Genomic DNA, 22,800 nt, shown 5'->3' with positions numbered 1-22,800 from the left:
ACCTCTCTGCCACAAGAAAATTAAATTAAACCTAATGTAATCGGTGACATCACAAGAAGTGAACAGACCATCTAGAATACAGGACATTCCTATTTAACAACTGGTTTCTGCCTCAAAACAACGGCAGGGAAAAAACAGCAGAGGAATTACAAAGACATGTAATAAATATATTGTATGGATCTTATTACTTTGATCCATATTCAATACAAACCAGCTGTAAAAAATACCAAAATAATGTGATTGTGGTGATTATTAGATAAAAAGGAATTACAATTTTTTTTTAAGATTTTATGTATTTATTAGAGAGACAGAGAGCACAAGTAGACAGAGCAGCAGGTAGAGGGAGAAGCATGCTCTCCGATGAGCAGGCAGCCCGATGCGGGACTTGACCCTGGGATCATGACCTGAGCCAAAGGGAGCCACCTAACCAACTGAGCCACCCAGGCGCCCTGGAATTACTACCTTTATAAAGTGTGATAATTAGCACTCTGGCTAAGAAAAATGTCCATATTCAAAAGGATACACACTAAGTATATAGAAATAAAATGGCATGATGTCTGGGATTTACTTTAAATACTGCAGCAAATAAACGAAGCACTCCTCAAATATGACAAAATCTTGATAATCACCAAATCTGAACTATGGACAAAGCAATTATGTTGTCACTTTCCACCTTCTTAGCACAGACTGTGTTTACAGCTGTGTTTGCAGTGTTCCCGTTCCACCTTCCTAGAAATGGCTCTACAACGCTGGCTGAGGGTCTCTCAGGGCGTGTAACTTCTCTCTCTGGGAAATGACAAGCTGCCTGAAGTCAAAGTGCCACCCTCACATCAGAGCCATACTATAGTGTTTGCTTTCATTGCTATCATCTTTTTTGTTTTAACATAAAAACACACCATTGTACTGTTTTAAGTAATCGTTAAAATATCCCATAACCAGGTAGTAATATATGAAAATCTTAATATTGTTTTTATTTAAATTAACATATGTTATTGGTTTCAGAGACAGAGGTCAGTGATTCATCAGTCTTATACAATACCCAGTGCCCTCAAGGTCCACCATCCAGTTGATCCATTCCTCCAACCCCCTCCCCTCCAGCAACCCTCAGTTTGTTTCCTGTGATTAAGAGTCTCTTAACGGTTTGTCTACCTCTCTGATTTCATCTTATTTTTTCCCTCTCTTCCCCTATGATCTTCTGTCTTGTTCCTTAAATTCTACATACAAGCGAGATATGATATTTGTTGTTCTCTGACTGACTTCTCTCATTTAGCACAATACTTAGTTCCAGCCACATACTTGCAAATGGCAAGATATTTCACAAGATTTTTTTTTTTTAAAGATTTCATTTATTTATTTGAGAGAGAGAGAGACACAGCGAGAGAAAGAACACATTAGGGGGGATGGGAGAGGGAAAGCAGGCTTCCCACAGAGCAGGGGGCCCGATGCAGGCTCAATCCCAGGACCCTGGAATCATGGCCTGAGCCAAAGGCAGACACTTAATGACTGAACCACCTAGGCAGTCCCCCCACTGGTTTTTAAAAAATTTTTATTTATTTATTTGAGAGAGGGAGAACACAAGCACGGGGAGAGGCAGAGGGAGAAGCAGACTCCCTACTGAGCAGGGAGCCTGATGCAGAACTTGATTCCAGGACCCCAGGAGCATGACCCAAGCCAAAGGCAGATGCCTAACCGACTGAGCCAACTAGGCGCCCTTTCATTTTTCTTTTGATGGCTGAGTAAGATTCCATTGTATATATATACCACATCTTGTTTATCCATTCATCTGCTGAGGGACATCTGGGCTCTTTCCGCACTTTGGCTACTATGGACACTGCTGCCATCAACACTGGGGTGTGGGTACCCCTTCACATCACCGTATTTGTATCTTTGCAGTAAAACATAGCAATGCGATTGCTGGGTCATAGGGCAGCTCTACTTTCAACTTTTTGAGGAACCTCCATACTGTTTTCCAGAGTGGCTCCACCAGCCTGCATTCCCACCAACAGTTTGAGAGGAAAACATACCTTAATATTAACCTCACTCAAAATGGCACTAGAAGAACCTTTCCTCCACCTGAACTTTTTTTAGATCCATAGAATAAGATTAATCCTAAAACTAGATAACTTTATTTAAGCTACAGTTCTTTCAGCATGTTCCGGTGTTCCAAGGCAAAGAATACCATACTTGTTTAAAAAAAAAAAAAAAAAAGTAAGAATTTTAATCAACATCCAAAAATGATTACTTCAAATACTTAGGAAAGCTTATTAATTTAAGAAGTGGAAGTTTTAGGTCAGGAGAATGTTGCTAGGCACTGAGTAACTTATCAACTAGCTCTTAACTACCTGGATGGCAAAAAAAGACACCCTTTAACATTTGCCCACATTAAAAGATCTCCTTTTAAGATCAGTATGGGTCCCACAAAGGCTGTTTAACCATAAGTCTAGAATATTAGATTACACAACATTCTCATTTTATTATTTTTTTAAAGATTTATTTATTTGAGGGTGGGGAGGGGCAGAGGGAGAGGGAGAGAGAATCCCAAGCATACTCTACAGGGAGCCCAATGCAAGGCTCGATCTCACAACCCTGAGATCACAACCTGAGCCAAAACCAAGAGTTGGATGCCACCCAGGCTCCCCACAACATTTTCATTTTGAAGATGAGGAAACATCCCTCTACTAAGAAGATTTTGATGGTTTCTGAAATGAGCTGCCCTCAGCTCAAAAAGAAATTCCGGATTGGGGAGGGGGGGGTGTATGTTATTATGAAACAAAAGGTCAACAACCTGGTAAACTAATTTAGCAAACACTTTTCAAATTTGGTAATGAAAACTTCAAAATTCAATTATTCTTTCTGAAAAGGATCTTAAACAATCACAACTGATGAACATTTTCTCCTCCCGTAGTCTTGTTTATCAAAATGCATCTGAGGGGCACATGGGTGGTGCTGTTCGTTGAGCATCCAACTCTTAGTTTGGGCTCAGGTTATGGTCTCAAGGTTGTGAGATCGGCTCTGCTCTCAGTGAAAAGTCTGCTTGAGTTTCTCTCTCCCTCTCTAATAAATCAATCTTGGTGGGGAAAAAAGCACATCAAATACCTTACCTAGTATTGGGTATCACAAGTCAATGTACAGGCTGACCAAAAATGAAAGCTCAACTACAAATATTCATTCATTATAAATTAGTTCCCGAATTCATGCAGCATGCTGACTACAAGCAAACACAGGCAGGATTATTCTCACCTTTACCTGCTCTATATGTCTTGGCTTGATTCACTGGCATGGGCGTCATAGGTATAGGGTATAAAGGCTTGAGGGAATTAAAAAAAAAAAGATTAAACTTTTCAGATAGTAAGAATATATTTTACTATTTTCTCTTAGTTGTATATTGCTAGAGAGCTAGCTCTGAGGTTTCCTAATTCTCCAGGAGTTATTAAAAAAATAAAATCACCCCCACACCTAAAAGGACAAACCCCAAACTGCAGTAAACCTGAACTGTCTTTCTTTCTCACCAGAAAACATTCTCAGATTTAGGTTTTTATACAAACAACACACTATGCCATCGCATGCCTCCCCCTTTCAAGTACTTCTGCTTTGCCACTACTGCCTTAAGTCACCACACACTGACAGAGTGCTTGGTGTGAATACAAATAACTAAGGAGGGAAAACAAACATCAAAATCTAAGACTTACTTGCACGCCTGGGCTCACTGGGACTGGATACATCATATTTGGTGCAAAACAAACAGGCTGCGTGTAAACTGGAGCTGGCTGTTGGTGGCCCACCATGGATGGGCTGGGCTGTGCTTGAGGACGAGGTGAAGTTGGGGTGGTAGAAGGCTTTGGCTACAAAAATAAAAATCAACCATCTTAAGATGAAAGGCTAACTGTTATTTCAATCTGAAAACTGATCTTTCCCATCTTTCTAAGCTCTACTTGCTTTTAGTGCCTTTTAATGAAAAAAAGTTTCAGAAAATAAATTTCCACGTTTCAAAAGGAAAAACACTTGGGTAGAAAGTTAAATTTGCCAATTAATTTATTATAATAATCTGCCAACTTGTCAATAATACTTTAAAAACAGTTGATTTTTAATGAACTAAAAATATTTTTAAAATTTACTAAGTGTTTTATAAATTCAGTAGAATAAAAATAGTTTATCTATAAACCTGAGAGCCTAGCTTACCAGCCAGTCAGAGTCAAAGACTTACCCCAGATCGCATTTAACTGATAACAAAACAAGAAATCTTTTCAGCGACTCAAAAATATTCATGAGTGATCATATAAGAAAAAGGAACTTAAACTACAAGCTGTTTCAACATCCTGTAAGTGAGTTTAGATGGCAGGTATGTGAAAAATACTATTACCAATAATAAATTAATTTTTTTGGAGACAATGATTACTTCAAAGAGAGAAATAAACTTACCTGAGAAAAGGAACGAGGGTTGAACTCTTTTGCGTTAGGATTCAAAGTTGATTTTCTCACTTGCCTAAACCAGGGGAAAATTAAAAGGGGCCAATAAAATTTGCATGGAACTTGTGTTTCTCTCAAGTCTTCTACACTTTTTTTAAAAAACTGCTAAACATACATTAAACAATTCTTACTAGATCACGAATTCTCTTCATTAAAATGCATACATGTATTTCCCACACCTTAATCAGATTAAGACATGCCCAAAAAAGGCAATTTTTTTAAAAAGTGGGGGCACCTGGGTGGCTCAGTTATTTAAGCATCCAATTCTTGATTTCGGCTCAGGTCATGATCTCAGGGTCCTGGAATCAAGCCCCTCCTCGAAGTCTGCACTCAGTGGGAGTCTGCTTGAGGATTCTTTCTTGCCCTCACCCCATCCCCGAACCATGCATACGCATGTGTACAACAAATAAATAAATAAATCCTTAAAAAAGTGTTAATACATAATTCTTCTCTCAAAGGCAATCAACAAATCAACTGAGAAGATAAAATATCACTAAAGGCAATCCCTAATATACCAATTCTCTAGAATGCAGTATTTTCTTTCCTTCTCTCTTTTTTTTTTTTTTTAAAGATTTTACTTTTAAGTACTCTACACCCAACATGGGGTGGGTCCCACACACTGAGATCAAGTTGCATGCTCTGCAGACTGAACCAGCTGGTGCCCCCAGCATGCAGTATTTTCTAATGCAACCAAGTGTCTTCCTACATACCACCTACATACCGCTACTGGGAAATAAAAATTTTTGCCTCACATTAAGAACAAGCACTCTCCGACAGATCAATAAGCTGCATTCCAAACGTTCAGCAGTAAATGGATTGTACGGAACCCAGAACAGATACATTCATAGTGGTTAGGTTGAAGCTAGCCCACAAAGATCTGTTCAGTTGATGACCTATCAAATGTGGAGGATTAAGTTTATCTTAGGAAATCTAACAACTAACGAAACGTCTTCTGGCGGAAACCGTGCTGAATTCCGAGCAGGAGCACCAGACACTTCTCCCTTCTTGGCAGCAGCAGCTCTCGGTTCCAGCGGCGGGGCTAGGAGGGGCATGACCAGTGCTCAGGGATATACTTCCCAACACTCCCTGCACATTTACAGAAAAAAGTTCTTCTTAATTTAGTCTAGATTCTGGCCATGGGGAACAAAACTGGGGAAGGAAGGAAACGAGTAGAGTACAAAGACTTAATTTACGTAAGAAATCATCTGTTTACAGCTGTCTGTAACCTGGGGGGGTGCGCACAAAGAGGTCCAAAAGTCTAGACAGATTCCTGAGCTGAAAGCCCCTGCACACTCTAAGAAAAAGCAAGTAACAGGATGTGCTCAATTCAAAGTTTACTCACTCAGCTGCATCTTTCTTTTCCTCTTTATCATCCTTCTCTTGTTTACATCCTGGACTGGAAGTTTGAACCCCTTGGGATGTGACCTCAGGTCCCCTCTTGTGCTCCGTGTTACTGAGGATTGAAGGGGAAATGCTGGGACTGTTCGGTTTGCTGCTGCTACTGGTGCAATTGCTGCTGCTATTTTCAATGAAAGAATCCTTAGCATTTGGTTCAATTTTGTCTTTGATCAAATCTCTCGATTTTTCTCCCTCTCTATTTTTGTTTATCAGTTGATCCATAGATTCAGAAGTAGAACTTGGCTGTAACTAAATAAAGGAAACAATTATATTTAAATATTTTAAATAACTCTATAATCAATTTTCTCCATGAGTCTAAGCAAACTAATACTATTTATAAGCATGAGATATACCAAATAAGGCTTTTTACATTTTAAGAGTAATGTACTTACCATAAAGCAATAATAACAGAACATATATACAACACACCCATAGTCATCTAGGCACTCAAATATCCTAACCTCAAAAGTTAAATATCTACTAACTGCCTACCATGAGTCAGAAATTGCACCCTCTGGGTATGGAAAATACGAAATAGTTCCTATCCTCACAAAGCTTACCACCTGGGTGAGATCAGTTACCTAACAAAAACGTGATAAACGCTATGGGATCCTAAAGGAAAAGCAATTTATAGAAAAAGGTTTCTCAGTGGAAGCGCCATCCAGTCTAAGGTATAAAAGTTTGGGGGTGGGAGTAGCCTGGAAAATGGAATTATCTAAGCTAAAGAAACAACATGCTTAAAAACCCAAGGGAAAGGGAGAAACAGAAAAGCGCTAGTGGACTAGAACCTGGGCCGGGACTGCAGAAGTGGTGGGTTGGCAAGTCAGAAGCAGGTGGATTCAGAAGGATAGAAGGTTGGTCAATTAGATCTTCTAACCTTATTGAAGAAGGAAAGCGCAAAACAGAAGTACCAAGACGAGTAGGAGGCAAAGATGCTAGTGACGTAGGTGCTGGGGTTTTTAAGTTTACAGGCTAGAAGAAATCAATGCTACTACTGTCTGAAGATGATTGATTTAAGATGCCATACTCTCTAGAAAGAGAAGAGAAGAAGCTGAAGGAAATGACAAGAAAAAGAAGGAAAAAGACACCAAGTAGAAGCAGCCGAAGTGGCAATGTGAATACAGCAGCAGCCCCAGGCATCAAGAAGGGACTGCACGGGCTGGACAGAAAAAAAAAGTCTCTCCCCAGCCTCAGGATGGGCAAACAAATGTCAAAGTCTCACTCCTCAGGCCCTTGGCAGGCTGGCATCTTGGGAGCATCTCAAGCTTCACCACATCACCAGTGCAGTCACAGAATCCACAGCAGCTCATGCCAAAAGGCGATGACAGGATCATTTATTTGAACCCAGTGGCAACTTAAGTTACAAACAGGCATTTAATGTTTAAGCCAGTGTTTGTTCAGGTAATCTTTAGTAGAAGCTACCTACATTAACAGACCTACTGCATACTGCAGAGATCTCCTGAGTATTTACAGACATCTTTGAGTGAGACAAAAATGAGCCTTTTTTTTATGTTACTCAGATAATGGAAAACATACCTAAAGTACTCACTATGGTGTGGACACTGCTCTAAATGATTTACAAACTCATTCATTTAATTGCTACAACAGACCTATGTGATGTAGACACTTATCACCACCTCGTAAATGGATAAACTAAGGCACAATTCATGCTTTTCAGCATTCAGCTGTATTTCCAACTGCAGAACACTAAGGAAGCCTAAGTGAAAACTGAGATTTTTTCTTCCCCTGAAACTGAACCACTTTTTTCCAATGAAACATAATGTATAAATGTATTGGTTTCAGGCATACACCACAATCATTCAATACACGTATATGCTGCAAAATAATCAATGTCTAGTTAACAGCCACAACTGCAGTTACAAATTTTTCTTTTGACAACTTTTAAGATCAATTCTTTTAGAAGTTTCAAATATTACAGTACAGTATGACTGACTAGAGTCACCATGCTGAACATCACACCCCCATGACTTATTTTATAAACAGAAGTTTTTATCTTTTGACCCCATTCACACATTTCACTGTCCCCCTGCCTATGATAACCAATCTGTACCTGAAGGGCTTTTTCTTTTTTTACGATCTCACACATAAGCGAGATTATGCAATTTGTCTTTGATTTATTTTACTTAGCATGATGACCACAAAGTCCATCCACGTTGTCACAAATGACAGGATCTCCTTTTTATGCCTCAATATTCCTGTGTGTATCTGTATTATATATACATAAGTATGTATATGTATTTGTATATACATATATATACACACCCCATTTTCTTTATCCATTCACCCATCAATGGACACCTAGGTTGCTTTCATGTCTTGGCCACTGTAAATAATGATGCAATGAACATGGGGATCCAGCTATATTTCTGAGTTGGTATTTTCATTCCCTTTGTATAAATACCCAGAAATGGAACTGCTAAATCATATGGTAGTTCTATTTTTAATTTTTTTATTTTTGAGGAACCTCTACACTATTTTCCTTAGCACCTACAGCAATTTATGTTTCTACCAAAAGTGTACATCTTAGCCAACATTTGTTATTTTCTTAATTTTTTTTGGTAACAACCATTCCAAAGGTGTGGGTGATATCTCATTGTGGTTTGATTTGCATTTCCCTGGTGATTAGTGGTAAGCACCTGTTCGTGGACTTATTGGCCATCTGTATGTCTCCTTGGAAAAGTGTTTGTTTACATCCTCTACCATTTTTAGATCAGTTTTTTTTTGGGGGGGGGTAATGCGCTACTCAGTTATAGGAGTTCTGTATGTTGGATATTAAATCCTTGTCAGTTATGTGATTTGCAAGTATTTCCAGCATGCAGTAGGTTCCTTTTCGTTTTGGTTTCCTTCACTGTGCATTTTTAGCTCTTGTTACTTCTGCTTTTGATGTCAAAAAAAAAAAAAAAAAAAAAAATCACTGCCAACATCAAGGAGCTTACTGCCTATGTTTCCTTCTAGGAGTTTTTGTTCAAGTCTTTAATCCATTTTGAGTTAATTTTTATGTAGAGTGTAAGACAGTCCAGTTTCATCCTTTTTAACATTTTACTTATTTATTTGAGAGAGAAGGAGAGAGACAGCGCACATTGTGAGCAGGGGAAGGAGCGGAGGGATAGAGAGAGAATCCCAAGCAGACTGGGTTGAGAGGTGAGCTGATGCAGGGCTCAATCTCCTGACCCTGAGATCATGACCTGAGCTGGAATCAAGAATCAGATGCTCAACCAACTGAGCCACCCAGATGCCCTAGTTTTATTCTTTTAAATGTGGCTGTCCAGTTTTCCCAACACCATTTAGTGATGATACTGGCCCTTCCTCATGCCCCCCCCCTTTTTTTTAAGATTTTATTTATTTGAGAGAGAGAGCAAGGAGAGGAGCAGAGGGAGAAGCAGACTCCCTGCTGAGTATGGAGCCCAACATGTGGCTCAATCCCAGGACCCCGAGATCATAACCTGAGTCGAAATCAACAGTCAGATGCTTAATCAACTGAGCCACCCAGGCGCCTCTCCCCTTCCCTTTCTATATTCTTGGCTCCTTTGTTGTAAATTAATTAACCATATGTGCATAGCTTTAGTTCTGGGCTCTCTATTTTTGTGTAACTGACCTGTGCATCTGTTTTTATGCCAAGAACATACTTTCATTACTGCAGCTTTATATATAGTTTGAAATCAGGGAGCATGATGCCTCCAGCTTTCCTCTTCTTTCTCAAGACTGCTTTGGCTGTCTGAAATGTACTACGGTAACACAATTTTTAGGATTATTGGTTCATTTTCTGTGAAAAATGCCATTGCAATTTTGACAGAGACTGCACTGAATCTCTAGGTTGCTTTGGGTAGTATGGACATTTAATGGGAAAGCTGAAATTCTTATGTGATTTAACAAACAAGACAACTGATTGCCAGTAAAACACTGGGGTGTTTTTTTTTTCTAGTAAGAATTAATATTCACTGAATACATACTGGATGTGTCATGTACTATATTAAACACTTCATATTAGTATCTCATTTAATTCTCATGAGAACAATGAAATTGGTTCCATAATAATCCCGTTTCAGCTTGGTAGAAGTAGATAACATACTTCAGTGTTTCACATAGGCTATTTGTAAAGGGATGATTCAAATCAGACAGTCTACTTACCTCCAAACCCCATACTGTTAATCTGTACAGATCAAATTACTAGCAATTCTTATACAAATAAAGCTATCAGCATCATGCACATAGCTATATTAGATCCCGCAGATGGCTGTCAAGTAAAACGAAAAGAAAAAAGAAAACCACAGAGTATTCTTACCTCTGTCTCAATGAAAGACTAGAGATTTCCGTGAATCACCATAGTTTGAGGCCATGCGTATACTAGGAGGACAGCTCTGATAATTCACTCACTGAATAGCAGCAGTACAGCCTATGCGTTAGGTACTATTCAAAGCACTACTAGAAACTTAAACACACAAATGGCTGGGCCTATCTTTTACTAACCATGTGATTCTTGGCAAATTATTTAATTTGTCTTTACCTCAGTTTCCTAATATACACACTGGAAATAATAACAGAGGCTGCTTCAAAGGGATGATAGGCCAATAAAAGATTGATCACATAAGCACTTAAGACAGCATAGGATACACAGGCAATATTCAATGTGTAAACTACTAATGTTATTTTACCCTAATTGAAGTATAAAGTTCACCCTCAAACATTTTTAATACCATCTCCTTGCTTTTCAGAACTCCTTTATGGATGAAAAAGTTACTTATCTGAGACTTAATGTTACATTAAATTATTCAGGTTCCCAATAGTAATAGATAAGAATTCCTAAAGAGGTAGCCTTCTAATCCTACAACCACCTGGACTTTAAGAGTCAAGCATTAAAGAAGATTTACAGAAAATTGTGAACTGATAATATGAGAAACAAAATGTTTTCTACTAAATGAAGTTACAAGCTCATTAAAAATACACTAACTCTAGGGGCGCCTGGGTGGCTCAGTGGGTTAAGCCTCTGCCTTCAGCTCAGGTCATGATCTCAGGGTCCTGGGATCGAGCCCCACATAGGGCTCTCTGCTCGGCAGGGAGTCTGCTTTCTCCCCTCTCTCTGCCTGCCTCTCTGCCTGTGATCTCTGTCAAATAAATTTTAAAAAATCTTAAAAAAAAAAATAACACACTAACTCTATTGGTGCCTGGGTGGCTCAGTTGGTTAAGTGCCTGACTCTTGATTTCAGCTCAGGTTATGATTTCAGGGTTGTGAGATGGAGCCCTGTGTTGTGAGATGGAGCACTGTGCATAGAACCTACTTAAGACTCTCTTTCCCTCCCCCTCTCCTCTTTCCCTCCCCACCTTAAACAAAACAAAACAAAAACACTAATTCTGAGACAGTGTGTTGCTGACATAAGTGAAGACATACAGAGAGATGTATGGAAGAGAATTCAGAGTCCAGTAATGGAGTTTCCACAAGAGTGCAAAGATTATTCAATTCAGTATCTTTTCTTTTAAGATTTTGTTTGTTTTAAAGAGAGAGAGAAAGCACAAGCAGGGGGATGGGCAGAGAGAGAGTCCCAAGCAGACTCCACACCCCCCAACGTGGGGCTTGACTGATCCTATGACCCCCGAGATCATGACCCAAACTGAAACTAAGAACCTGACAACCAACCAACTCAGGCACCCAGGAAGCACCCCCAATACAGTGTCTTTTAAAAGAGAAGGTGCTGGGACATGTAAGAGCAACAAGCACAAGAGGAAATCTGGAAGCCTACCTCACACTATATATAACAATTATTCAAAATGGATCACAGCCCTAAATTAGACTCTTAGAAAAAAATAAGAGTAAATCTTTATGACTATGGATTAAGCAATGGTTTCTGAGATATGACACCAAAAGCACAAGTAACAAAAAAAAAAAAGAGAGAGATAAAGTGGACTTCAGTAAAATCAAAAATTTTTGGTTAAGGGTCAACATCTAGAAAGTGAAAAGACAACTGACATAAAAGTAGAAAAAAATTGTAAACCATGTATCTCATGTGAGACTTGTACACAGAATAAAGAACTCAATAATAAGACAACTCGGATTTTAGAATGGGCAAAGGATCTGAATAGACATTTCTCTTAAAAAGATTTATAAGTGGCCAATGAACACATAAAAAGATGCTCAACATTGTTAGCCAATAGAGAAATGCAAATCAAAACCACAATGAGATACCACAAGGACGACTACAATAAAAGAGACAGTAACAAATGCTGGCAAGGATGTGGAAAAAACAGAAATCCTATATGCTGGTGATGGAAACTACAATACTCCAGTTGTTCTGGCAAACAGTCTGGAGATTTTCCTCAAAAGGTTTAAGACAGAGTTATCATAGGACCCAGAAATTCTACTCTTATGTATATACACCCAAAAGAAATGAATATATATGTCCACAACAAAAACTATACTAATATTCATAGCAGCATTATTCGTAACAGTCAACATATGGGAAAAAGTCAGACAGACATTAAATGATGGATAAATAAAATGTGGTCTATTCAATGGAGTATTATTAAAAAGCAATGAAGTACTGGGATGCCTGGGTGGTGTAGTTGGTTAGGCGACCAATTCTTGGTTTCAGCTCAGGTCCTGATTTCAGGGTTGTGGGATCAAGCCCTATGTTGGGTTTCCTGCTCAGCAGAAAGATTGCTTGAGATTCTCTCTCCCTCTCCCTCTGCCCCTCCCCCTGCTCGCACACTCTCGTGCGCTCTAATAAATCTTAAAAAAAAAAAGCAATGACAGATGCTCCAACATGGATGACCTTTGAAAATATTATGCTAAGTGAAGAAACCAGACTCAAAAGACCTCATATCATGAGATTCCATTCATATGAAATGTCCAGAATAGGCAACTGTATAGAGAAAGCAAGCGGACTCTTTAGGACCTAAGGAAAGGGGTATAGGGTTTCTTCTGGGGGTGAAGAAAATGTTCTAAAACTGACTGTGGTAATGGTCGTATAAATCTGTGAATATACGAAAAGCCACTCAATTGTACACTTTGTATGCTAAAATGTATGACACGTAAATTTTATCTCAGTAAGACTGATACCACTAACTCATATGCTTCAAAGTAAAAATTTTCTTTCCTTCCTAACATGATAAATTCAACATAAGAAAGGACTGAATGCTTGACTCTAAAAAGTAACATGAGAAAATAAAAGGGAATAGGCAATACCTATAACGAGCTCCTTTACATCAAATGGAAGATTATGCAAAATAGTATCACCTACTCCTTAGGAATCTATTCAGATGCAGTGTAAAGAACTGCTCAGAAACGAAACACTCCCTCTGGCAGGAGCATGCAGCTGAGGAGACCAAGTACATAAAAGAGCTTTAACTGCGTTGGGAGTACATGACCTATTAAACTGGCTATCTGGGCATTCGGTTGTAATTCTCCGTATCATGCCCATGGATTAGCTATGGCTTAAAAAATTAAAATTTAAATTCATAAGCACTAATGTGGGAGGCCGCGTAAGGCTTGAGACGAGAACCAAACCAGGCCCTGACTTGTGCCTCCTTTAAAGATTGAATAGCCGAACAAAAGGCTTAGATCAATAAAGTCGAGTAGCACTGAAAAAGGGTCTGTGCTATGTGTTGTGCGCTTGCCTATGTGACTTCCTACGTTTGCTAGTCAGATAGAGACGATTTGGCTGGGGTCAGAAATTCTTGGCTGGTCCTTGCTGTCCTTGCACAGGCTATAGACTACACCACTGTAAGACTGTGCTGTGCTTACACAAACTATGTCTTGAGTGGCCTTGAAGTCAGTACATCTGACGCTAGAAGATCTGCTATTGATGTTTAGAAAATAGATAATGGGAAAGCTTGAAGGATTTTCTGTGCTTATTGCAAACTCTTTAGTAATCAGCTAAAAATAGACACCTTTCTTATGATTGTTTCTGTTAGTTATAAAATGCCTCACAGCCTTGAATAAAATCGGCACTATTGGACATCCTCCTTGGTGCTCCCCTCCTGCCCCCATCTCTTTGTCTCTTAATTTCTTTTCAGCATCCTCTTACTCTCTCGACCCTGGTCGATTTGTCACAGTGGCCGCGACACACTAACAGCATTAAAGCTGAACAGAGAAATTGTGAAAAAATGTGGTATGTAATATTTTGAATGGTGCCAATAAATATGAAGCTATCACCAAAAAATCATTAATTTTTAGGAAGCTAACACAGACTATGAAAAAGCTGCCCTTTGACTGATTCATCTCTTAAGTCAGCCATATTTTCCAAAGGCTGATAATCAGATCTTTTCCTCTATGAAGCTAAGTTTCAGGATAACTTCTTGCATTGGTCCCAAAATGACTTGATATACAAAGTGTATTATAGTAAACGTGTGCAAAAGAATGCAGTGTTCATCCAAAAGAGATGGGAATATGTTTGGAGTCTTAAAACAGAGAACTGGTATTAAAGACCAATTTCTACCACAATACATTTGTGTACAAAGTGTACATCTGCAACTATCCAGAACACCAGGGTCCATTACATTTCCCACTAGCCCTACCAGATAATTAATACCCTGGCTTTGCTCTACTCTTCACTGAACAAAGTAATCAAATGGGCATCAAATAATAACTTATGTTATGACTGACTTTAAATGTCAAAATTATATTCTCTTTCATTTGGTATCTGTATAGTTCTCAGAAGCTATTGATTTAGTTATCTACTCAAAAGCACAAGCAGGAACACCTTGGTGGCTCAGTCCGTTAAGCAACCGACTCTTGATTCGGCTCAGGTCATTATCTCAGGGTCATGAGACTAAGCCCTGTGTCAGGCTCTGCGCTCAGCTGAGAGTCTGCTCGAGATTCTCTCTTCCCCCTCTCCCTTTATTCCTCCTCCCACCCCAAGGTCGCTCTCTCTCTCTAAAAGTAAGTAAATAAAATAATTTTAAAGCACAAAGACAATTTTAAGAACGTTTAGCTTTCTACAGACATGATTCATTGTTTCCGAGTATGCATATAATGCATTTTGTAAATGAAGGATCTAAAAATTTGTAATCATGTTTACTATTCATTTTTAAAGTTCTAATTCATTAATCAATAACAACACTTACCCTAAAATCATTCTTAAACTTCTTTAAGTCATCAATCTGCTTTCTATGTTCAGAAACAATTGGTGATATACCTATAAAATTACAAACTGTTAAATATAAATTCACTGCAAATCTTTAATTTAAAATTCTTTAGGATGAGATACTGGAAATAAAAATAAGCTTTTATTCAATATATTATTTACAGATTTTGACATCTGTCAAGTTATGCATTTAAAATGTGCACAATCCTAAGAAGAAGTGTTGACCAAAACCAATCTGTATAGGCATGAGCTTAGACATCTCCTTCCTATTTCTATAATTATACTGAAAGACTTTTTAAAACTCTAACCTTTATTTTCAGTCTTTGAGAAGCTAGGTGATGTCTCATTGGGCTTCACATTTTCTTTATTCCCTGCAGGAGAATTTTGCCTCTGATCTTGAAGCCTGGAATCCTTAGCTAAAAAAATATGTATTTAAAAAAATAACAGTAAAGTAAAATGGGAAAATATTCAACAATTTTTATTTCCTATGGTTTGTGGAAAAAAAATTTTCCATTTCACTAGAAGCTTTTCCCTTGGCAGACAAATGAAACACCAACAACTTTATTTATATTGATATTCACTACCTAAGAATGTTAACCCTTGTAACAATAAACATTCAAGAATATATATGAAACTGTATTAAACTTCATTTACACAAAATTTTAAATTTACACTCAAATACCTACCTATGAATAAATACAGCATTTTTCATATTAATGTAAAACTTTTAACACTCAACTTCACAAATGACATGGAGCCAGAAGCCCTTTCTTACATACCCTCAAGAGACGGGGTGACAGCTCTGTTGGATGCAGGACTGGCAGGCGTAGGAGACGCGGCTGGAATGGGCATAGCAACAGCTTCGGCTGGAATAATACCAGCTTGAGGAGAAGCAAGAACTGGCCCACCAGGAGTATTTCCAATACTGTTCTGTCTGGGAGACCTGGGTCTGTGAGTTTTAGGGGATAATCTTGGAACTACAAGAAAGAAAATTTATCCATTACATTCTTAGCTCAAATGTCACTTCTTCAAAGAGGCTTCTTAGAAAATCTAGGTAAAATACTCCTCGTCAACCACCATCCCTATTACTCTTTATCCCATCACCCATAGTGGTGGTGACTGAAAACACAAAGAGCTGAAGAATGACAGCAATTACTAATACCTAAGTACAGCTGCAGTTCTTCCTTGTAACTAAATAGATCAGATTAATTCCAAAAGGCAATACTTTAAATGAAATTAGAAACTGGATTTGAAGACAGGATAAACCCCATTTTTAAAGATGAAGACAGCAACATTCTCCACTAAGAAGTGAGATGTTTCTTTAACAGTGGGGTGGCAGATCCCAAAGAAAAAGGCTTATTTGTTTCTTCTTCAAATAATAAACTCAAAACACCTTTTGGCAGCTTGCAGCCAATCCTGAATGCTCTTTCCAGCCACCTCAAGAGGCACTTTACAAGAACTAAGAAAATCGGGGAACCAATTTAGCCAAAAGCAGAAGATAATTCACCAGGGTTCCTGTTCCACCTGACCTCAAATAAACAACTGATAGGTTTCTTAATCCATTAAAAACCCATTTGTAGAGGGCGCCTGGGTGGCTCAGTGGGTTAAGCTGCTGCCTTCGGCTCAGGTCATGATCTCAGGGTCCTGGGATCGAGTCCCACATCGGGCTCTCTGCTCAGCAAGGAGCCTGCTTCCCTCCCTCCCTCTCTCTCTCTGCCTGCCTCTCCATCTACTTGTGATCTCTCTGTCAAATAAATAAATAAATAAAATCTTAAAAAAAAAAACAAACCCATTTGTAGAACTCAGATTCAACGGTTTAAAGAAAATGGTTCCAATTACAATTTAGTGGTTCTTTACTTTTTTAAGTCATAGGATCATGGAAGGAAACTATCCAACAACTGTCATTTTTCTAATTAGTATAAAAAAACAACTGTAACATCACCGTGCATGTATTCCTAATAACAGTTATTGTTTCACTGCTATTATTACGCTGTTAACTCTCAAAATTCACTTCCAAATTCTCCAAGCAATGTCAAATGATGAATGGTACAACTGAAGAAATAAAGATTTTTAGAAATTCTATTTTCTTGTTAAGTGAATTATTTCCTTCTAATAATTAACACCTAATTTCTAATTAGATTATGTTAATAAAATATCTAATTTCTAATACCCAACTTCTTTTGGTCTTCCTTGAAGACCAAAGAAGAAAACAGAATATACGAAGTAACTGGGGCGCCTGGGTGGCTCAGTGGGTTAAGCCTCTGCCTTCTGCTCCGGTCATGATCCCAAAGTCCTGGGATCGAGCCCCGCGTCGGGCTCTCTGCTCAGCAGGGAGCCTGCTTCCCCCTCCCTCTATCTGCCTCTCTGCTACTTGTGATCTCTGTCTCTGTCAAATAAATAAATAAAATCTTAAAATAAATAAATAAATAAATAAATAAAAATCTTAAAAAAAAAAAAAAAGAATATACGAAGTAACTGACCATAAAATTATGCATACACGGTGCTGAGCAATGTGTATCAACGAAGTTTAGAGAGTTAGGAATGTTTTTGTTTAAGCCTGAAGATATTTTCTTTTAAAAATCCTATCTGCTGATTAAGACAGACTAGGACTAAAAAATCACAATCACTGCATGTTCTAACTCTCCACAGTTATCATGGAAACAAAACATTAAGTAGCAAAAGCAGTTTTGGACTGAGCTTATAGTTAGTCTTTTTACGTATCTTTTATACTTGTATAGCTGCTGTCAGCATATTCCTCAGGCTAATCACAGATAAAACTTGGGCCCATCATGTACTGATATTCCTTATTAGGGAAATAAAGTCAAGAATTAGTACCATATACAGATGCTATAGGAATACACAGCACTGTAAGCCCAAAGGAAGTGTCTGTGGAATGAATCCACAGACAAAATTGCTAAGAAGATAGGAAATACAGTCTGTTCATATGATGTTACATACTGTATTTGTTTTATATTTGGGTGGTACTCTATGGAACTATGAAGTATATTCCTGAACTTATGAACCTCATTTGAATCTTATCACAAGTCCATAAAGTAGAACAGGCAAAAATTACTCTAATTCACGGAGAAAACCGAAATTCAGAATGATCACATGGTTTGCTTTAACATATGGTGAATATGTGGTGGAAACCAGAAGAAAAATGTAGGTTTCCCAATTCCTGGTTATTCCAATAATTTTAATATATACACTGAACTCAGCCCTTCTTACATGCAGCAGAGTTACAACGTGCGCTGTCATTATGCTCCAGGCCAAGTGTTACCTACCCCCGCTGACCACGGATGACCACGTGCCCCCTGCAGGACTAGGTCTTGCCGCTGGAGGGGCAGCTGCTTCACTTGGTGGGGTTTGGGATACAAATTCTAGGCCACCGGAAATGGAACCCCTCCCAGCAGAAACTCTGTGATTTCGAGGGTGTCGCTGGGCCTTTGGGGACATCCTTGGAGGCCCTAAGAAAGGAATAGTGAACATCACATAAATGCTACAACGTCCATCAGTACAACTTTTCTGCTAAATACACACACCCTATTCACACATACACACGCACACATTCTCTCTAGCTTCTCCTTGGTTATAAAAGAAAAAACAAAAACAGAAAAACATATTTTTGGCCATATTCCTTCAGAATTATTCTGTGGAATGCCACAAGGTTTTAGAAATAAATTTTATATCATTTCCCTGTTTTTTAAAGAAAGGGAGGGATGAAGTTGGTGTCAGGAAATCAAACAGATGTTGTAACTCTTCAAAAATTTTTATTCATTTGTTTAATCTATATTCATTACTTGTGGGCATATAAAAATAAATATAATATGTTAACAGAAGTTACGGTTACATGATAGGATCAGTCTTATTTTACCACATACTTTTTTAGCTTTTCCCCCTCAAACTTTATTATTTCTAAAATTAGAAAAAGATTCTGAAACAGACTGTTAATCCCTATATACTTTTATATTATCGAAATATGGCAATAAATTTTACAACCCGTGCCTTAAAACAGTCTTCACCTGTAAGCAGTTTCTCAGGCTGAACAGGCTATAAGCTAAAAATTCTACTGTTAAGGCATGACCTGAAAGACTAAAATAACTGGCATTTGGAGAAGAAATGTACACTACATGAATCATCAAAAATTCTAGATCATTAATTCTGTCACCCCATTAGTGACTTCTATTTCTAAAGAAGTCTACTCTGCATTCGAACAATCAATCAAGTGAAATCAGTAGACAGAATGGCTCTCAGTAGAAAAGCCAGACAGTGCTAACACTCAGCAAAACTCATCCTTAACGTCATAGCCAAGGGTCCTCACCCTTACCTTCCTGCCAAAATCTTAAGAACATCAAATAAATTTGTACCCTCAGTAGGAATTTAATCATGGACACAATCTTAAAAAGAAATGTTAATGTTATATATTATAGTTTTCAACTGAAGAGGTGATTTATATAAAAAAATTTAAAGAATTAGGTATATGCATATCATAAACTTTTTATACCCACTTAGAGAAAAAGAGTAAGAAAGCTGGTTGGCATAGCTCAATGAAATCAAACTCTAACTTAAAAAAAATTTCATTCTTTTTGATAAATACATAAAATACAAAATACTCTCCCATATTAAACACAGAAAACCACTGAATTTCATAGTTCTACATTTGAAGTTCACCTAACTACATGACTGGAAAACATTTTAATTCAAATCAGTTAAAAAGAAAAATTGGATAATGTAGCAGCTCTGAATACCCAGAAGGTCTATTTTCTACGTGAACAGTCCCTCTTACAAGCAGTGTACAATTTACTATAGTGAAGACGTTCATACTCACTGAGTCCTGCTTTACTCAAACAATGCACCACAACAAATACAACAGATTTTAACTTTTCACTTAGTGGCCACCATCACAAGCACTTTCTAGCAAGGAAGTCACCTTGAAAATCAGTGCAACATGCTGTTCAAGGTCAGCCACTTTAGTCACGATCACATGACCTCCCTGCTGCCTGGATGGCAACAATTTATTAAAAAGCAGCCAACGTGGGTTTTCTCCAGGGAAGCACTTTATGCCAGAAACTGTATTAGTCTCAGCATAAGTTCTATCAACTACAATTTTAATGAATAAATCGGGACTAAAATGTAAACATATATACCCTGAAATAATATCAAAAATACATATTCAGAAAATAGGTTTTTAACATATGCACTGCATTTATATTAAAGTGTCATTTGTCTACAATACCTCCATGATTTGATATGTAGTAATGGTAGACTTAGCATCAAACATTGCATGAGAATTACAGGATTTTTTTTTTTTTTACAAGGGCAAATGGTTTTTAATAACAATGTTTTATTTTAGATCAAAGACTGCCAGATTAGACTTTCACTAGAAAATATTACAAAGCTTATTTTCTTAAATTCCCCAAACATAAAACCAATCTCTGTATTATAATCTAAGAGCAGACACACAAAGGCAGCTACATGGAATGTCCCTTTCAAAAAGGACCCCTAAATCACCATTACTGCCTATGGCCAACAGGTAGGTTCACGAGTACATTGGCCAAGGAGCTATAAAATGAAGGTTCTACAGTAATTCCAAAACTGGTAAAGAAAGTTCATCGTTTATCATTAACCACTGTTTATACTGTATATTGAGAGGGACAAAAACCTGGCGCAGACCTTCTGGGGCTGTAAAGGAACATCATTTTTACCAGGCAGAGATAAACCCCCATTCTTATAATCCAGGATAGTTCATAGCTTCACACAGCATTTATCAAATTTCTCTCCAATGAACAAAAGGTTAATAGAAATAGTTTTAATAAACTAAAGTTAAAACACGGAAATTATAGGTTACTAAATAATGAAGAGGAAACTATTTTGTAATTATAAACTCACATAGGAGTTAAACAAAGACAAACAAAAACATGAACAAATTGTGGTATTGTACCTTCTGAAGACATGCGTTTAGGCATAGTAGAGACAGGAGCTGGAGAACCATGAGCAGAGGGGTGAGACGGGGGTCTGGATGGCCGCGAGGGGGGCCTGGAGGGCGGCCGTGTAGGGGTGGCTGCCCGAGGTGGAAGAGAGTTGGGACCTGACTGGTAGCGAGAAGGTGGGCGAGAGGAAGGAGATGGGCAAGGCGATGGCCAGGGAACACCTGACAGAACAAATGATATGAAGGAAAGTATAAAAACTAAAGAAAAAAATGAGGGAAAAAAGTAAACAGAAAAAAAAGTAAAATGACAAAAATGATTTCTTGTACATTTTAACCCTTTGAGGACAGTCATTTGATTTGTGATAAGTTTTAGCATAACTTAACTGACATAAATTCACATTTTACTTTAACCTCCTTAAAATTAAGTCTGTTTAAATGAACATACGTTCCCAAAGGGTTAATTAGGATCTACACATACTATTGGAGAAGACAGTTAAGACTTTGCCTATTAATCCTGCTTCTGTAACTGTTTCTCAATAATCAATTATTAAAAGGAATATTAACATAAACTAGATAATTTCACACAATAAATGACAAAACTCAGGAATAAGATTACTTACTAATTTTAGCTTTTGAAACAGGAAAATAAGCAGGAGCTATTACATCCCATTAAAAATGCTGGTTTTTAAATAACCATTTGTGATTTTCATCTAATTTGTATTTGAAGGTAAAATTTAGTTTGAAATCTCATTAAGCAAGCCCATTTAGTAGAAATATAACATTACTTCTGTTTTTTAGCGTCTTAAGAGTAAAAAAGGTTACTATTCATTGCCTTTTCAAAAATCATTTTAATCTTATCAAATTAGAAAAAGAGGGGAGACCTGCTAATTTATGCAGTTAAAAACTTACTTAAGTGACTGCTTAATAAGCAATGCAACTAGAAAGCAGTCATCACCACATAAGCGGACACTGACGGATATGCACAGGTCAAGATACAACTAATGTGTAACATTACCTATCACTTACCTTAATCTTAGGAAAACAGTCCAGGTCTCCTCTCCATTGGGTTCCACACACTTGAGTATCACACGTTTCCTAGCCCCCTTCATGTTTTTTACTTGAAAATTCTGTTCATGAACTAAAATTCTTTACTCAGAGAGCAAAGAAATTTCACCCCCAATACTAAGTACAGAAAATACTCAAGAGTGTTTATTTGGAGAGGAATTCTGGAGACTCAACAGAAACAACTGAAATTGGAAACTTAAGTGTTCTCCACTTTTCTAACTTTCTGAACCGAAATATCTTAAACTCAATGTCCACTTTGTTCCCTAGGTTATGAACACAGTTCTGCTACGGTATTTCCGTACTGCCTATAGCACTACCGTCCAGTATCCCTGACTCACACAAAAGAGCCATGACCTATGAGCTATAGTCAATCTTAGATTTAGAGGTAGAGCAGAAAAATATCTTCCTCCTGAAGATGCAAGTCTCTTTCACTGTACTTATGATAAATTGCAAAAACCAGTCGTTTTTATTGTTTTTTAAGCACTTTTCTTTCTTCATCTTCTTCACATGACTCTTGGTCATGTCTTGTATAGCAAATTACCTCAAATCATTTCTTGAAATAAGCAGAGTATAAACGTGCAAACAGTTAATGAATTTAATCTGTGTTAACTACTGAGCGTTTCACACAAACTAGGATTTTCCATATAAACTACGTTCAAGTAATTTTATCATACGGGGTTTTTAAATTGAGAACCTACCCAAAGTTTCCAATTTCTTTGTATGTGGAGTGTTTTTTGGCCAAGTGAATTATCTTTGGTTAAATTTAGCACTTTATCTTAACACGTGAGTATTTCACCACACTAAATACTATATATGCCAATGATTTATACTAATTTTACTAAT

The 22,800-nt window shown here is 37.7% G+C and overlaps 1 protein-coding gene across 9 annotated transcripts in view; it reads right to left on the bottom strand.

Moving 5' to 3' along the window:
- Positions 1-22,800, bottom strand: part of ATXN2 (ataxin 2) — a 111,487-nt gene that overhangs the window by 22,239 nt on the left and 66,448 nt on the right. For 4 of the 9 annotated variants that reach the window (XM_032876279.1, XM_032876283.1, XM_032876284.1 and 1 more), the window contains exons 10-18: positions 20,905-21,114; positions 18,248-18,430; positions 15,743-15,940; positions 15,272-15,379; positions 14,944-15,014; positions 5,810-6,114; positions 4,420-4,483; positions 3,690-3,842; positions 3,241-3,307 (exon numbers count right to left, since the gene is read on the bottom strand). In XM_032876279.1, coding sequence (XP_032732170.1) covers positions 3,241-3,307; positions 3,690-3,842; positions 4,420-4,483; positions 5,810-6,114; positions 14,944-15,014; positions 15,272-15,379; positions 15,743-15,940; positions 18,248-18,430; positions 20,905-21,114 — 1,359 coding nt within the window. The remainder of the gene's footprint in view (positions 1-3,240; positions 3,308-3,689; positions 3,843-4,419; positions 4,484-5,809; positions 6,115-14,943; positions 15,015-15,271; positions 15,380-15,742; positions 15,941-18,247; positions 18,431-20,904; positions 21,115-22,800) is intronic. The other 5 variants (XM_032876280.1, XM_032876282.1, XM_032876287.1 and 2 more) reach the window with 3 other exon arrangements.

The sequence above is a fragment of the Lontra canadensis genome, unplaced genomic scaffold, assembly GCF_010015895.1.
Source record: "Lontra canadensis isolate GAN:19392208 unplaced genomic scaffold, GSC_riverotter_1.0 scaffold58, whole genome shotgun sequence".
NCBI classification, from domain to species: Eukaryota; Metazoa; Chordata; class Mammalia; order Carnivora; family Mustelidae; genus Lontra; species Lontra canadensis.
The sequence above is the reverse complement of the archived record's forward strand: the minus strand, read 5'-3'. Positions and strand labels throughout refer to the sequence as shown.